This window comes from Euleptes europaea, chromosome 5 (assembly GCF_029931775.1).
Source record: "Euleptes europaea isolate rEulEur1 chromosome 5, rEulEur1.hap1, whole genome shotgun sequence".
In the NCBI taxonomy this organism is placed as follows: domain Eukaryota; kingdom Metazoa; phylum Chordata; class Lepidosauria; order Squamata; family Sphaerodactylidae; genus Euleptes; species Euleptes europaea.
Window position 1 is genome coordinate 34,827,904 of NC_079316.1, and position 18,769 is coordinate 34,846,672.

At 44.6% G+C, this 18,769-nt stretch overlaps 1 protein-coding gene across 1 annotated transcript in view; it reads right to left on the bottom strand.

Moving 5' to 3' along the window:
* Window positions 1-18,017, bottom strand: part of ATP1B3 (ATPase Na+/K+ transporting subunit beta 3) — a 53,350-nt gene extending 35,333 nt beyond the window's left edge. Inside the window, exon 1 of the mRNA XM_056849710.1 lies at window positions 17,891-18,017. Coding sequence (XP_056705688.1) covers window positions 17,891-17,999 — 109 coding nt within the window. The 5' untranslated portion in view covers window positions 18,000-18,017. The remainder of the gene's footprint in view (window positions 1-17,890) is intronic.
* Between the last annotated feature and the right edge of the window lie 752 nt (window positions 18,018-18,769).

Sequence of the window (18,769 nt, forward strand, 5' to 3'; positions counted from 1 at the left end):
TTCAAAGTGCTGTTTTTAACTTTTAAAACCCTTAATGGCTTCAGTCCAAAGTTCTGAAGGATCACTTCCACCTATATGAACCTGCTTGCGTCTGAAAAGCATAGTGGGAGGCCCGTCCTGAGGGAACCCAACCTTTAAGACAGGGGTGGGGAACGTCAGGCCAGCAGGCCATTTATGGCCCGCGAAATCATTTGATCTGGCCCTTTATGGGTCCTGGCCCTTTATAGGTCCTTAGCTCAGAAGGATCTAAGACCAATGATCCGCCTCCTCCCGCGGAAAGGAACAGCCTCTATTCAAGGCGGATGTGAGTTTGTTTTGCCGAGAAAAGGAACCTTTCCCCCCCCCCCTTGCAGAAGAGTCATTAGCTATGGAGCTGCTAGGACCGCCTAAGAAACTGGGTTAACCCTTTCCCACCCGGGCCATGGAGAAACGTATTCCCTCTGTACTAAAAGAGGGCTGGGGGCAGAAGTGGCAACAATGAAGGGGTTAAAGGGGGCAGGGCCAGAATGCGCAGGGGAGTGAGTTCTTAGCCAGTGTGTCCTCATTTCATCCCTGCAGGCAGAGGTAGCAGGAGCAGGCTGTAGATTCCAGCCTCGACCATTCAGAGAAGGAGCAACTCAGGCCATGCCCAGCTGGTGCAGCAGACCATCCTGTGCCATCAGGTGGATGAGGCCGCAACTGGTTGGATGCCTGCCTGCTTGCCCGTGCCGGGGGAAGGAAGTCATCTGGGGCAGCTACCTGCTTGGGGCTTGGTCGGCTAATTTTAAGTTGATAATTTTGTATGGTCCGCGAATGATGTTATAAATATCAAAATGGCCCTTGGCGGAAAAAAGGTTTCCCACCCCTGCTTTAAGAGGTACAATTGGTGGGGATCATTCTGACGACATTCTGGCTGCCACTCTGGAACTTGCAACTCCATACCCCAAGAGGGGCAACTTGCATCATTGTATCATGTCTTCCAATGCCACCTGAAAAAACTCAAAGGCCTTCCAGAAAGGACATGACTACGTTTTTACTTGGTAATTTTATAAACAGGTGTTAAGAGTTGGATTTTAGTAACTGGCTGTTTAGACTTAATTATTGTATTTCATGTTTAAACTGCATGAGTATTTTAATAGAAAGGTAGCCTAGCAATTTTCTAAATAAAGAGAAGATATGAGCTGTCTGGGGAAGGTTATAGTATAGGAGGTTTATAAGAGATCCTGACTTCCTGTTATCAGTAAATTCTATGATGCAATTACAAAACTACATTGCCACTTACATAAGGGCTTTTTTTTAACTTCATGGAATACTTGACTACATAATTGACAACCATCCTAACCCAATCTGGGGTAATCTGTAGGGGGGTGAGCTGTAAATATTTTATGGCCTCCCTTCCTTATGAATTGAAAAAAATGATAATTCTGATATCCTGTTTTTGAAAAAATAAAAAACTTGGGAAAATCTTTGCCAAGTCCTTTTAAAAACATTATTAGTCAAAAGACATTATTTATGTGTAGATTTCTCTCAACCACCCAAGAAATTTTATACAGAAAGACAAGGGTAAAGCAAAACCTGTAAGAGTAGTTTGAACATATGAAGCTACATTATACTGATTCAGGCCATTGGTCCATCAAGGTCAATACTGTCTACTTAAGACTGGCAGCAGCTTTCCAGGGTCTCACATTCAGGTCTTTCTCATCATCTTTTAACTGGAGATGCTAGGGATGCCCCTCATGTAAAAAGTGACTGGAAGATATAATACTAAATAATGAACACAAGATCTGACGATGACAAAATTAGAAGTAGCATCATTTCCAGAAATATTGAAGGCCGGGGGGGAGGGACTGCCCCCCACCATAAAGAAATGAAAATATGGGGGAAAACTGAAGTATGCAATCCTTACTTTTCTATTACACTCATTCTTCTATTACTGTTTAACAACATAAAAGTGAGCATTTACATAAAAAGCATGTGCCTACAAAATAGATGCAACGCATAAAGCACTCTCAAAGTAGTGAAAATGCAGCTGCTCTTGCCTTCCACTTCCTTCCAAACAGCTGGGAGAGTGAATCCAGCCCTCCACTACTCCACTGAATAGAAGGCAAAACTGCAGCTATGTTAAAGAGTTCTTCATACACCACCCAAGATGTTCACTAAGAAAAGGAAGATATTTGCACAGCATCTATTTAAGGACACAGTTCTTAAAGACTTTTATGCTCTAGGACAGGGGTCTCAAAACTGCGGCTCCAGAGCAGCAAGCGGCTCTTTGGCCCATTGAGTGCGGCTCTCCGAACTAGGTTCGGAGCCCCTGCTCTTGCTCCCGTTTGCGCCGGCAGCCGGGCTGCGGAGCTGGCGCGCCTGAGAGAGAGCGGGAGAGCGGCCGTGCTGTCTCTCCCCGCCCCGCCGTGGAGAATGGCTGGGTCCCCCTTTCCCTTGCCCTCAATGGTTGAGAGGCTAAAGCCTCCCCTCCCCTCTAGCCGCATGATTGCTGGGTGGGCAGCTCGGCGGTTCCTGGCCCCCCCCCGCCTATCAGCTGTTGGGTGGGGTGGGCTTCCTTTGGTAGACCTGGCCTCCGGCTGAGTCCCATTGGGAGGCCATGTCTACGCACTGGCTTTCTTGGCGGTAGACCTGGACTCCAAGGAGGGGGAAAAGTCCCCCTTCAGAGGCCAGGTCTACCAATTGGCTTCTAAGAGCCTCCGGAGGCCAGGTCTACTGCCAAGAAAGCCAATGGGTAGACCTGACCTCCCAATGGGACTCAGCCGGAGGCCAGGTCTACCAATAGGCTTTTATGGAGGTAGACCAGGCCTCCAGACGAGGACTCCGGACGGGGAGGGGGAAATGGCAGGGACTTACAATTTAATTTTTATCAATAAATAAGATCACTGTTAAGTATGATATCAAGTTTTATTCAGTGTACCTTTAGTTTAATTAAGACTTAAAACTTTAATTAAAGTTTATTAAGTTAATAAACAGTGTACCTACCTATATAGTTTAAGTTTAAGAAATTTGGCTCTCAAAAGAAATCTCAATCGTTGTACTGTTGATATTTGGCTCTTTTGACTAATGAGTTTGCAGACCCCTGATTTGAAATCACATCAATGGGTTACTATTTCTATCGCCAAGTTTATTCATGCCAGATTTCTACATGTAAAGAAGAAAATTTCAAAAGTAATTCCATATTTAAATTTGAACAGACTTTGAGATAATTAACCTTTACTGCCAGAACAAGCTCTTGTAGGCAAGTCCCTCTTACAGGATTCTTTGTAGCTACATGATCGGGTATCAGAGATTCTGCAAGGCAGAAAAAAAGTTGCATTTGCTGCCATTTCTTTCTTGGAGTCCTGAAGGGGCGGACATCACTTGAAAGATGTCGCAGTTGAATGCAGATGCAAGCCGCCTTCACCATATACTCTACCCCACGCTCCACTTGGGGAAACCCACTGACTCAGATGAGCCTCTTTCCACTGCACCATCTGTATGAAGAGAGAAGTGAAAGGAAGCCAGTAGCTTTGAGGGCAAAAAAAGGTACAGGGCCTGGATGAAAGCGGAAGGTGCTATGGACAGTTTCTACCCAAACTGTATGCTCACCAAGCCAGGGCAAGGGTACAAGTTCTTTACCATACAGCGTTTAAAGGATCTTGCTTTTCTTGGAACCTTCAAATCATTTGCGTGCACACCTGTTGCATGCGGCTTCACCTCTATATAAAGTATTGTCTCATATTCCTATTTAGGAGGGTTAACTTTCTGGTTCACAGTCTCAAACATCAAAGAATTTTTTTAATTTTAATGTTATATGCTTATCTTTTTATTAAATTAGTTATGTTTATAATAAGGAAATTATCAATTTGTCCGAACAATATATTTTCTCTTCTAAATCATCATTTATAGCATTTTCAGCTCTTGCATCACAGGAGAAAAAGGGTGGGAGGCCTACCGAAATCCACAATCCTCACCGACTTCTCTCACTCCCACTGTTGTTAAAGTCACATCCACAGCATTCCTACAGAGTACAGTGCAAATTATTTATAAAGAGTACACCATATTACAGAAACAAGGAGAAAGGTAATTAAGCAAAGCAATAAAGCTTTGCCCTTGATTCTAACTATATTTGTGAGAGGTGGGCCCCAGAAAGGGGAACACACACACCCTGCACTAAGCACACTCAGATACCCCAGGGAAGGGTTATCAACTGAGACTTTAGGGCAGATGGCACAGGATGGTAGAAATCAGCAGGAACATTGAAACTATGAGGAATGTGTATTTTTTCCTTGCTCAGGTCTTATCAATGGACTGAACTAATCCTCAGTGGATTATTCCTGTCACTAATCAAGCTCTGCTTTGATCTGGATGGCATAGGCTAGCCCAAACTCATCAAGTCTCAGAAGCTAAACGTGGGCATCCTTGGTTAGTACCTGGATGGAAGACCACCAAGGAAGTCCAGGGTTACTACACAGAGGCAGACAATGGCAAAACACCCTCTGTCTCACCTTGAAAACCCCATGAGGGGTAGCAATAAACTGGCTCCAACTTGATGGCACTTTACATGTACCCAATCAAGCTCGAGTCAATCAGTCATATCCCTGTACCATCTGTATCCTCTCTACACTATGACAAATTAACATGTATAAGGGCCTTGTCTTGTTAAGGAACAGATCCCCCTACCAATCCCTTAATTTCAGAAGGGAATTTTTATTGATTTTTCATTGTTATTATTCTCTATTCTGGAACTTCACAAAGCAAAGGTCAGCTAGGTATTTGCTCTAAGGCACTTATCCTGCCCCTTTCCCAGCAGGAATTCATGTCCAAATAGACAGAATGCAGTACTCATGTGTGGTTTCCAACGGCCATTTTAACTGGTCATACTCCAATGCCATACTGCTTATAATCCTACTGGATTTCAATATGCAGTGCTCACCTTCAGACCAGGGTTCTTCTGGATACTGACACTGCCCCAGACAGAAGGGAAGTTTTAAAGCAATTTGTGAGGCACTTTCACTAGCTGAGAGAAGTTTTAAGTCAAATGGAATGTAACAGCTCCAGTCAGATGGGTCCCATAACTACCTCTGTCTAAGTGGGCTGCCCCCTTAACGTGGTGAGGGGGTTTGTGTGTGTCAGGGAAGCTGAGAGCAATACCGTAAGGGGTCTAGACTCTATCAAGAGACTAAACTCCTAGCAGAGTCACTCAAGACGGAATGGTCACAGCTGAGACACCAGACGAAGATGCATCCACCCCCTTAAGGGATCAATGGCCACATCCGCAGAAGAGAACAGGCAGTTCCAATGGGGATGGGGGCAGAGGAATCCCTGAAGGTTAGATACTGGGCAGCAGCAGTAGTGGAAGGTGACACTGGCGGAGGATCTTTCGTAGACGACGACAGTGCCACTATGGCTAACCCTGGTTAGTACTGCGCAGAAGAAGGCACTAGTCAACCACTTCTGACCAACCTTTACCTTGAAAACCCTATGATGAGACAATCCAAAATGAAATGACATATTGGAGGACTTTCATTCATAGGGTCGCCGTGAATCGTAAGCGACTTGACGGCACTTAACACACACACAACTTCTGGAGGGAGCAGAACGCTGCCTTTTGGATGTTGACAGATAGTGTGCAGAACCCTGCCCTGGATAAATTTACCTTGATTGTGTACAGGGCATAAAGGATGACCTGGACCTGCTGTAGGGCACATATGATTACCAATGCTTTCTGCTAACCCTACAACACCACAAGATTCAGCAGAACTTTGGTACTCCACCACCACCTGGAGATAATATGCCAGAGTGACCAAATGCTCCAAATCAGTCTAGGGTCTCCTCTTGTGGGGAATATGAATGAATGAAAGGAAGAGTTATCTTTCTTGCCTGAGAAGGAAGCATAGGGTACATTTCTAGTATCTGAAAGACTATAGCCCCTATCAATATTTCTGGTAGGTGAACTAAGCATCAGGCTCATGGCAGGAAAACTAAAACTAGTTCTCAAAGATAGACAAATGGGGGAATTAGGGACAGGAAACAAAACTTAACCCAAAGTAGTTAGGGTTTCTGGCCAATCCCAAACTTAACAATATTTCTCCAGTAGTTAGACCTATGAAGAGTTTTCCCAGGATCATGCAGGCCTTTGCACCCAGCATTTTTGCAGTTGTAAGCAATACTGTATGTGAAGTTCAGAAGCCTCTGGGGCAGGGAAACCAGAGGTGTCAAACAGAAGGAAATTCTACTCCCTCCTCAAGTGATACTCAACATGCTACTATAGCAGTTATGTAGGGGATGTCAGGCATCCATACTCTCCTCTACCCTCTGACCTCAACCACTGTCTGGCCTTTGCTCACCTCTGTGACTTCCGGTCAAATGGATTTGCAGCCACCCAAGCTTTTCTTCTTTCATTAACCACCATCCTGCAGCACATGGAGAGGGTGGCCAAATTCCTTCTAATTACCTTCTATACCAGCCTTTTAAAGAGAGCATGGCAAATCATGCATCCTCTCCCGAAGCCTTGGTTTCGTGCAAGATCTACACCCTTGTGACATTAATAAGATACTAGAAAAGCAGAGACATACTCATATCAGACCTACTATGGTCAGGGGCAACACAGAGGATGGAACTAGCAATAGAATAGACTGAATTAATACCATACTCTCCTCACGCTGACAAAGGATGTTTACATAATTGTAAAAAGGGAAAGGGATGGTTATGTATCGTTGTAGTTTATGTTTCCTTTTGTTGTTCGTGTTTTAATAAATACTTTCAAAACTAATAAAAAAGAGCATTGGAAATCATGCACAAAACCAAGGTCTCAGGAGAGTATGCAAGAATTCCTACTCTGAGAGCCTCCTCAAAAAGAGCCTCCTAAAAAAGGCAGGGGGCCAAGCATTTCAAGCACGAATACTTGTATACAAAGCATCCTTATTGTACTGACAATCACCATCCTGAGGCAGGTTAGTCTCAGAAGTGTGACTTACTCAATACCATGAGCAAGGTCCACAGCAAAGCAGCAATATGAACCTGCAGTTCTCAAGTCTCAACGTAATACTAACCACAATGCCATGTATTCTGTATTTAAATATCACTTTTAAAAAGTTGTTTCCTAACTTGGGGGGGGGGGCGGTAAATGAGACCTACCTAACAAAGGTGGCCTCCAAACACTTCCTAAATTATACTCCCATGTTTCATCTGAATATCCCACACCTGTCTCACTTTAAAGGGGGTTTCATGAATCAAGTATATGATTTATATTAAGGGATCCCAATTACTAGTAACTTTAAGTTAAGGGTTTTGTAGAAAAGTAACAGAAGAAATTCTTACCAACTCTCAGGATTGAAATGTATCAAAACTATTGAAATAGACTAAGAAAAGGACTGACTATATGATGTATGCCTTGGAGATGAAAAGGGAATTAGGAATGAATTTACAGATAATTGCAACATGAATGTTTTGCACTAGGTGCTGCGGAGAAATGTAACTAGAGCAATGTTATCAGTCCTCTACAGCTGATGCACTAAGGCTTTTTGCTCATGCTTATCTTTATGGGTATGAAAATGTTTAAATAAAATAAACACTGAGAAGTGGAACCTTCCCTCTTGTGCTTTCAAAGTGGGCTTATTTATCTGCTTCTCTGCTTTGTTGCTTTACAACTGAGATTCTTTGTTTATTCTTAACCTCAGCTAATACATTCTATACAATGTTCTCTTTCCAATGCTGCTCCTGTAAAACCCAGAAGCTACTAAGCATGTTTTTAACTGATGAAGGTACAAGTTTTACGCTTGCTCCTTGAAAACCAAAAGTGAAGAATATACAAAAACCAACCACCACCACCACTTCTCCCCCACCCCGCCAAAAAACAGGAACAGAAAGCTGCCATATACTGAGTCACACCACTGGTCTATACTCTACTCTGACTGGCAGAAGTTCTCCAGAGTCTCAGGCAGAGGACTTCCACATCACCTACTCCCTGGCCCTTTTAACTGGGGATTAAACCTGAGATCGTTTACATGCAGAGCAGATCCTCTAAACACTGAGAAACAGCCCCATAGTATTAAGACAGAAGAGTAAGTTGTTCAAGACACATCGCCACTTCAGACCCTGAGTATCCCAGAAGCCTCCCATACACTTTTAAGTTCAGGCCCTTGTCTCATGATTTCGTTATCATGAAAGCAAGAAATATATTACGCAGATATACACTGCTCAATTTCCATAACCCAACCATCTCTAAAAATAGAGGGTGGAAAGCTGAAATTTAGGTGAATCATACTCCAACATAATATGTTGTAGTGGCAACTGCACATGCTGTGGAGACATAAATCTCCATACTACCAGGATACTCAGTGTATCGCTCTTCCCGTTGCTGAACAACAACAACATTAAGGATAAGCAGACCCACAATTAGTTTCAGAGGGTAGTTGTGTTGGTGTGCAGCAGAACACTCTCGAAAACCTATACCCAGAAAATCTTGTTGGTCTCTAAGGTGCTATTGGACTCAAATCTAGCAGATCTGGAATAGGAGTTACAGAAGCAGAGACCCTATTACAGAAATAGAATATAAGAAGCCTCTGTAATAGTTAAGCCAACATAGCCAATTTTAAAGAGTGTACGGATACTTAAAAAGTTTTTTTCTAGTAAAGAAAACATACCCTATTTAAAAACACTTTGTTTTAATATCTGTTTAAATGAAAACAATGGCACTGACTAAAGTACCAACATTTTAACATTAAGCACCCTTTTCCCCCCTCCCACAAACGGCCTTGCAATTTAATTGTGTAATTGCTACACTTCAATTAAATTGTGTCCAAGCTTATCTACTATTGACTACCTTTACACAGTTTAAGAAAAAACAAAAGGCAGAGAAAGCCAACACCCTAATTTTAGCACACCCAAAGAACTGTTGGTGATATGTTGCAGAAGTGGTTGCCTACTCATCTATTTCAACAGACGTTATTTCTCTTCCGCAGAAGGTCACCAGGACACTCACTGTCGCTCTTTGTAGCATCTCTTGTAAGTTCCATACTAGATGGGCAGTTACAAATAAAGAATTTTAGCTTCAGTTTCAGAATGTCTTGTACTTGGCACTAGCTTATGTCTTCTAACAGTGCATTCATTTGCAAGTACTGCAACAAGAAGTTCCCTAAATGGAACAGCTGTTTACTTTCAGATGTCCTAGCTCTGTTCCACATTAGCCCAAATGTAATATGTTCACAACAGACCTGCTGCTGTCCTTGCAACTGAGCCCACACTAAAGTATGTGCTAATGTTTCAAGCCTGCAGCCGGGACAACTTAAAATGAACATATGGGTTGGAAGTATCCTCTACTGATTTCAGGTTACAATTTGTGACTGCACACTAACAGCGCATTCCTGAAATACGCTGGCGGCCTGACCCAAAGACCTTAGGAGGCCGACGAAGACCTCCGCTGGTACAGGGGCCAACACCGCCAGCCTCCGGAAGGAATACGCTGGCGTAAGTGGCCCCAGCGCCGGCATGCAGGCCTGGACGCCGGTCCCTGGACGCCACCGCAGCCTCCCGCCGGCCTCCAGCCGCTGGCACAGGCTGTAGTGGTGAGCCAGGAGGCGTTCCAGCGCCCTGGGAGGCGTTCTTGGGGCATTCTGGCATCAGCTGGGGGGCCGACGTTAGTTGGCATCCCGAGCCGAAACAGCTCAGGAACACCCCTTTTTGTTTTTGGTGAGATACACCAGCTTTTTGCTGGCGTATCTCCCATGCAACCCTCAGGTTTTTTGTGCCAGGCAAAGGTTTTGGCGGTGCCGAAACCTCCTTAGGAGGCACACAGCTAGTTTGCCTCCTAAGCCCGGCACAGGCATTCTTTTCAGGAATGCGCTGTAAATTACATAGCATTATAACTAGAAACATGCAACAGAATGTACAAGTGAACACTCAGTATGAAGTCTGCCAATACTAAAAAACTGAAGCGCACCTACAGAATCATATTACTTATTCCTAAATCCAGTTCCCTATATTCTGATGCTCTCTTCCTATATGCTGTTACAGTGCAGCATATACTGTCTGTCACCAACGAACAGCAATGTAGAAAGGAGCAAGCTTGATGCTTAATAACTGGATCAAAAGGATAAGGTTTAGAAACCACTCCAATGGATCCACAAGTGGAGAAAAGTGCCATATTTGGAGGCACCTTCATAATGGGGACAAAACCCACTCACAACTAGCAAATTCTGACAGTCCGATGGGGTAATAATATCCATACTTGCCTCTCGACCCCAAGTTGCCCACAAGGGGAACAACATGTTTCCAATATTTGCCTCCTGAAGGGGGTTTCTCAAGTGGGATATGGCAGATTCCAAAGCTTGACCTCCTTGCCCATTTACCCATCACCAAACCTGTAGCCCTTGTAGTACATGGAGCAAGGGTGGAGTCAGAGGTGTTCTTTACAGAATGAATGTCCTGTGTGGATAACAAAAGACTAGAACTCTCCATCCTGTCTCTATCTCTTAAATTTGATAAGCCATTAAGTGACATAGTAAGAGAACAACCATGTAACCTGCTCAAATTTGGAATAAAGAAGAAATTTAAAGTTGCTAGAATGCACTAGCCCCTGCCCAACTGCCCACAGAAAAGCCATACACATCAATGTTCAATATCTGTACATATATCTATAGTTGAGTGCCAAATCCATTAAAGACATCCACAATCATTAGGCAGGATCTGCGGAACTTTCATCTTCTTACTTGGCATGCTGCATACTCTAGGGTATTGCTGTAACTCAGTAGCAGAGCACCTCCTTTACATGCAGAAGGGCCCAAATTCAATCCTTGACATCTCCACTTAAAAGGACTAGGTAGTAGGTGATAGAAAAACCTCTGAGACACTGAAGACCTACTGCCAGTCAGAGTAGAAAATACTGACCCTAATAGACCAATGGTCTGATTCAGTATACAACAGTTTCATTCATCTTATTAGCCCAAAGAATCAGAAGTAGCAAATAACTACTTCAGCTAGCCTTATTCTTGTGAGATCTTTGAAAAGTCTGGCATTCAACATTTTATCACAGGTTTAGGAATTCGTAACTATTACCACTCAGTTTCCCTTTTTCATGTGGGGCTGAGAAGTCACCTTTCCTATTTACACCCTTTAGCCTCAGGCAAAGGTAATTAGAATACTTTCTCTAAGATTCCTCAAGTTGAGCACTGAATAGACCTGGAGCCTTTCCAGATGACAGCTCTACCGCACAGGGAATGTGCAATCTTTACACAGTTCATAATACAAGTGACTCTCCAGCAGCCTTTTAGCTGTAGAGAAATAACTTTCCCACAATCTGCCGGGTGAACCATGAGAAAAGCTGTGTCAGACAAAAGTTCAATGAAATCCAGCATCATATTTTTCATAGTTCTATCAACCTACCCATTTTTATCATGCCCTTCCTCTGAGGAGCTCAGGATGACATACAGAGTTCTCCACCATTTTATTCTAACCACCCTGTGAAGTAACAGTGTCTCACCCAAGGTCACCCAGTCAACTCTATGGCTAAGTGGGGATTTAAACTTGGATCTCCGCAAGTACTTATCTAACACGCTAACCACTACATCAATAGTTGGCAAGCAAATGCCTCTGGGAGACTCACAATCAGGGAATAAAGGCAACAAATTCTCCTTCTTCCCAATAATGCTGCCTTGCAGAACCTAGGTGTTCAAAAATGCCCTGCCTCAAAGCACAGATGTAGCATCAAGCAAACAACGAATGACAAATCACCTAGACCAGTGGTTCCCAAAGTGGGCAGTACCATCCCTGGGGAGCAGTGGGATTACCTAGGGGGGGACTAAGAGGCAAGAAGGCAGCAGGGGGGCGCTAGAGGTGGGCCCCTTCAACTGTGTTGTTCTCTAATTTACAATAGATCAAGCTATGGCATCACGTTAGCAAATTTGGTGGAAACTATCAGAACTTTTTTCAGACTTTGAAGAGCTGGTACCACTGGATCAAGTTCATCAGTTTTGTTGAATAAATTTCAACTAAAAAGTTTTAATTTGATTTTGAATAGATGTGCAATTAACTGTTACTGTTTTGGAATTTTATTGTTATTATCTTCTTTAGTGAGTCATGCAAACCCGTTTTGAATAATGCTTTTTATAGGACAGGGGGCACTGGGGTTGAGTTTGTGGAACCAAGGGGGCGGTGGCCTGAAAAGTTTGGGAACCACTGACTTAGACTGTACCTAGTTACCTTTTATAGGCATCTAATCGACTGACTATCTTGTGGCAATGACTTCTGTACGGTAACACATTAAGACTTAATCTAATCCAAATTTAATTCAAGGTGCTAGTTACAATCTTTGAAGACCCTCACGACCTATGACTCAAGTATCTAAGGACCTTATCTTGTCAACTGCAGACATCTGGTTGTCACCTTCCAGTTGCCCTAACACTTAGGCATCTACTAGAGCTCACTCTTTCTCCATAGTGGCTCCCACCTTTCCAAGTAAACACCCTGAAGCCAGGAAGGGGGCATTATCTTTAGGCCATTTTATATGCAAGGTCTTTTAATTGTGTTTAAGCTGCTTTTTCAAAGGAAGGAGTGTTAATCGAGTTTTATTGCATCTGGCATTGTCAGGATCTCGGGGTTGGTTAACATAGGCCTTAGGCACTTGCTTCTCAAGTAAAAGAACAATTCTTTTCTCTTCAGATCCAAACAGAATTCTTTAATACATAATACCAACTTGATAACAATAGAAAAATGCAGAACTGACCTTGTTCTTATTCTATATGTTTATTCAAACTTACATTCTTCTGAGGCTTTACTGCCATCTCACGGGGATGGGAATCTCCTCTTACCTGGATTTCAATGTAGCAGCTCCCTTCATGGACTGCCTTGAGACTGGGCCTAGCTCTCTCTCAGCTATTCAGCCCTCCCTGCTCTACAGCTTCCTCGGCTCTCAGGCTCCCTCGACCTCCTGAGGGAATTTTCTGCTGCCGGTATCTGGACTCTGCCCGTTTTCTGAAGTCCTTCAAAGTTCTTCCTCTGTGTCTTCCTTCTGGCTGAGGAAGCTACTTCTACTTATAGTTTGAAGGGGGATTGAAAACTTTGACTAGCGATTGGCTGTTATCACAGATTGCTACATTCTCCCTGCTGCCTGATTGTTCTTTTCTTACCAGGCTAAGGGACCAATACAATAGCTTTGGTTGTTTTCTTACCAGGCTAAGGGACCAATACAACAGCTCTGTATTCTCTCCTACTTCTCTAATAGGTTAGCATTACAAACCCTGATTTACATGATTGCTCAGCTTTCTAATACACATTATGACCTTAAATTTATTGTAATACATGTACTTTTCTGTTTACAATCACATATATACAGATATATGCATGGGGTGGTTTTTAATTTCTTCACAGGCATATTTTAAATTTTGGAAGTGTAAACTGCCTTAAGCCACAGGTGTATTTTAATAAAATACACAGGACAATCCAGAATTTTAAATCAGCAGTTTAAGTCACCGGGGGGGGGGGGGGGAGGAACAATGTAAATCACTGACTGAAATCTAGTTCCCCATTTTGTAACCTACATCTCCTAAGCAATGTTAATTGGTTGTAGCTATTAATGCAACACTTTTATTCATTCAAAAACTGTCTTTTCCCATTGAGCATTCTCTGTTTAGAGGAGAAAGGCATAAAGAGATCTGGAAAGATCACTTACACAGAGCCTAATGTTACACACTTCTAAGCCCACTGAAGGCAATGGGTTTAGAAGGGTGTTACTCATGTTAGGACTGTGCGGTAAAGGACTAGATGCAAATGCTGGTATTTATTGGGGAGATGAGTTTTTCCACGAAGAGGAAAACAGATGTTTACTATTCACTGTCCACTAACAAAGAGAGGTGATAGTGACAATTTCCTTTTGAAATGTGTGTTGGTACTTTCTTTAGCACATGTTTTCCAAGGTCAGTTTGATCTCAATCCTGTCAGTAGTTAAGCAACAGTCCCCTAATCTGGTGGGGGACAACCTGAATGTGGAGGATGCCCACCACAAGTTATGTGCCTTCCAGGCCTAGTTCTCGCTCCCATTTTCGGGCCCAAGCAGGTCAGCCGGTTCCCTTTCTCCCCTCCAAATCCTAGCTTCAACCAGGTGAGAAGTCATGTGTGCTACACAATCTTTATCCTGTAGCCCCCCATTCTACTGCCCCATATTTATCTGCAAGAGTCCAAGTTATATCACTGGCAGAGCAGGAATGGACAAATGCCAGGCAGCAGGTTGACTACAACTGTCATTGTGGTGAATACTGTTTTCAGCAATTGTTTTATTAGTGTCTCACAGCAATCCTTAGTGACAATACAAAGCCGACCTATTATTTTGCAACAGAATATTTTGTACAAAAAATAAAACTGCATGAAGTTATCACTGCTTGTTTATATGTAAACTTAAGTTTATACTATTCAGTAAGATTGGAGGAATTGATTTCTTAACCAGTTGCTTTCTATACTGGCTCTAATATTCAATAACGAAACTATGAAAATTGGTTAGGTTAAGATTAAAGGTTAACTTTTTGTTGTGCTGATGATAACAAGGGTTACCCATACATTTAGTTATATTCCACAACATTTGGGGAAGCAATAATCAGAAATTATAGTCGTTAAAATAAAAATCTGACAGCTAAAAAACATGTTTAACTGTTACTTTTTAGGCTGGCTTCTACAGAAAACGAAAGTTTGTCAAGGCCTGTGGTGGAGACCCTCTCCTACCCTGTCCTTCCCACATATAATACATGGCCTATTCCTAATACCTGCACTAACAAAAAATATGGAAAATATGTGGTCATTAAGATAAAAAATAAGTTTTGCTTTCATTTCAGGCAACATTATAACTGACGGGTTTTTTGTTTGTGTGTTGTTGTTTTAAGTATGGCGTCATAGGGAATGAGGTTGCAAGGAAGGCACCTAAAGCCTGTATCGTCACTGCAACATACTCCTTCCTTACCCCAGTTTGCAAAATGTTCTGAGGTGGTGTGTCTCCGGAAAAGGTTAACACAGAGAAGTCGCATTCATGACACCTTTAATATCACAGGGCCCAGACGCTGCAGAACACCAGCAAAAGTACCCCTTCAACTTCAACTGTGCATTAAGCAATGGAACATGCATGTTTAAAATAAAGAGGGCAGCAAGTGAGTTACACAGTCACCCTACAGCACAGTCAGAGCAAGGCAAGCTGCAGTTGAAAGAACAGAGCCTGGAAAAAGCAGAGACACAAGTAGAGGGCCTACTCTCAGTGCCACATCAGTCACACATCTGCATTTCAGCCAGTAGACGCTTCTACCTGGCACCCTCAAACGTAGCCCTCTAAAACTGGCAACTGGATGGCGAAGGAATAGTCCTGAGATTTTGCACCTTCATCTCAGTGCTGTTGAGTCACAAAGAGAAATATAGTACCCTTAACCCAATTTTGCCTCAGATACCTTCTTGCCCATCAGGCACACTCAATGGAGCAAGTAGATTTGGTAGACAGATCCAAGACTGTGTAATAAACACCTCTCAGCACTTTAAAAAAAATTACATGGGGAAAATTGTGTGAACGCAATTAGAAGCTGCATGTATAGAAACTAATATTTTCTATTTTAAGCTGTGCTGTGTTACAAGTGGCAATATAATGATTAAAGGATTGGGGAAGGACCATTTTACATCTGGATAATGCCTGAGCTGATGAAGAAGCATGAGCTTCCATCAGCAACACAAAAGGTAAATAAGCGTCCTCATTCAAATAGGTTATAGCTCAAAAGGTGGATAGTTACTTTGTTCTCAACTGCATGCTACCTTTCACTTCCCCATGTAAGAAAAATAATATTTAACTGCCAAATACAAAAGATTATCTCACATTTTGATTTTATTCAATCAAATTAAATTTAGCAGTTATAGATAGGAGCGGCAAAAAGTACTTTAGTTTATTTAAAATCAAGAGGGAACATAAGATGCACGTCATGAACCATGCTGATTTATTCAGACTTGATCACTGAATTTTTTTCCCATGTGTACAGGGTAAGTTAAGCACGGACAGCAGCACACAGAATTATTTTGATGTTTCCCAGTGCCATTTTTCCAGAGCCATTTTTACTAAACAGCCACATAGAACTTTAAATAGTAATTTACTGAATTTATTCTCAAAATTACAAAGCACTCTTTTACCAAATCAAGATACAAACCATAGCTTTAATCTGGGATATTTACAAGGAATCAGCTCGCAACTATCTCCAAAAAGGCTATCCAACATTTCTCCCAGACATATTATACACAACTCTTTCAAAGTGTTTTAAAGGTTCTTTCACAACACACATTCCTTCTCACTCCTTTGCAACAACGTCTCCATTTGTTCAACCCACACAATTAAAGAAAACCTAGGCACTGGGTTGCTTGCCTAAGATATGACTGAGGAATGGAAATTTCCTCTCTGGACATCAAATTGCAAAGTTAAATAGGAGGACCTTAATACCAAGTGAATGAAAAAACTCACATCATATCCAAGGCCCTCCTCTGACAAAGAGATGACCTTGGTGACACAAAGGATACACATGTGTTCTCTGATCTTCCTTACCATTTCAGTATTTGTTCCAAATTTCCATATGCTAGCAAAATGAGTGTAATGAACAGTACATGGTAGCCAACAACAGAACACCCACTGGTTTGGGGTTGAATTACACCTCAAGCATATGTTCCTTGGCGTAATTCTAAAAGCAGTTTTTATATATTTATTTGGGCTTGCAGCCCACCCTCAATTTTATATATATATATATATATATATATATATATATATATATATATATATATTTATTTCTGTAACCAATATGCACATGCTCAGCCTCAAAGAACCTCACACCGTAAGGGCAATAGAAGTACGGAGATGACTTAGAACCCAGTGCCAACGTGGATACCAATTGTGAGAACCAATTTAGTAAGCATGTATGATTAGAAGCTTCAAATTATGATGTGCCAGGAAACAAAAACTGGGGGGGGGGGGAGAGGAGTGCTTAAGAAGTAGTAACGGAAAACACATCCTTTCCAGACCACCAGGGCAGTTACTCCACGGTGGATGGAGCTATCTACGACAAGAAAGGAGAAACCAGAAGTACAAACGTAGCATCTGCCTTTAAAGCTTCTCTCTCCGCCCAACAGCCTTCCAGCAAGGAAGGCGTTTTGTAAGTCAGCCGACAGCAACAGCCTACAGTGAGCGGAAAGGGGGGGGGGAAGAGAGAGCAGGAACAGGCCAGAGGCGAAGCAGAGCCAGAGGGGGAGAGCAAGGGAAGACCCCCCCCCTCTTCTCTGTGGGCTTCCTAGAGGCACCTGGTTGGCCACTGTGTGAACAGACTGCGGGGCTTGATGGGCCTCGGCCTGATCCAGCAGGGCCTTTCTTACGTTCTCTCTCATTGCGACTCCCTCAGCGGGACCCGACCCCATCCAACCCTGAGGCGCTTGCCGGGGGGGGGGGAGGGGCCTGGTTGGTCCCTCTGCGACGCTGATGTGCAGAAGGGGGCAACTGTGAGGCAACAGACGGGGGCACGCGTTAAGAAAACCGATTCCCCCCCTCCACACACACACACACACCTCCCTTCCTCCCCACCATCGCCTTCCCCAGCTACTCCGTCCATGCAGCCTCCTCCACTCCCGGAGAAAGCGAGATAGCGGAAGGCGAGGAGGAGGAGGGGGGGCACCCCAAGCAGCCCTCCGTGGCGGCCCTCTCTGCCTCTCCCCTGCCGCCTCTTCCTGCCTTCTTCCCCCTCGGTCTCGCCTCCGCCCGCCCCACACTGTCATCTCTCCGCTCTATTTTTAGCAGCCCCGCGTCAAAGGCGCTCCCGGCCCCGCCGCCGGCCTCGTGGCCCCCGGAGGTGGGGAGCGGAGCCCCGGCCGAGGCGCGGGCAGGTCCGGCCGCCGCCCGCCGCTCACCCCCCCCCACACACCCCCGGCAGCGCCTCACCCCAGCTCTTGGCCGTGCGCCCCAGGAACGCGCCGCTGTCGGGGTTGTAGATGAAGCGCCGCCACTCGGCCATGGTCTCGCGGAAGGGCTTCTTCTCCTCTTTGGCCATGGCTGGCTGGGCTCGCTCGGGGGGGGGGGCAGACGGAGGGACGAGAAGGGCAGGGAGAGAGAGAGAGAGAGAGAAAGGGGGCTGCGGGCTCTCCCGGCCGAAGCAACGGCGGCTCCTCAGACCCGCCAAGTAACCGTCCCTCAGGCGCCCGGCGGGAGAGGCAAGGGCAAGAGAGGCTGGGCCAGGCAGAGTCACACGGCCTCAGCCGAGCCGCCGCCGCCGCCTCCCTCTTTCCTCACCGCCCCGCCCCGCCGGCCGACGTCAGCCCCGCCGCAGCCAATGGGCCGCCGGCGTCGGCCGCCCTCGCCGCCGCCTGTCGGAGGGACGAGGGAAAGGCAGGGGAGCGGCCGGTCGCTTTCAAAACGTGCCCAGGGTGAGCCCGGCCGTCGGTTGCCCGCGCCTCCTTAGGGAAGCCGTCGGAAGGCCCACCGCCACCCTCCCCTCTCCCCCCCATCCCTTCTTCCAATCGTGGCTCTGCCACATTGTGAGGTGGGGGCGGTGGCTGTTGGCCGCCCTCCCGCCCACCCACCCACTACCGTGCTATCCCTTTGGGTTCGGAAGGAGGGCCGCGGCGGCGGCGGCAGAAGACACGCTTTTGTTTTCCCATTGATAGTTTTCGGGGGGTCAGCGTTGCCGTTACCATGTAAGGCATGAAATGTTGCAATGGTTTTGCTGGGGTGAAGCCGGGTGAGGTGGGGAGGAGGGAATCCGTTAGGAATCTGCGCGTTCATCCGCGTTGCCAAGCTGCGGGATGTTCTGTAATGCTGAAG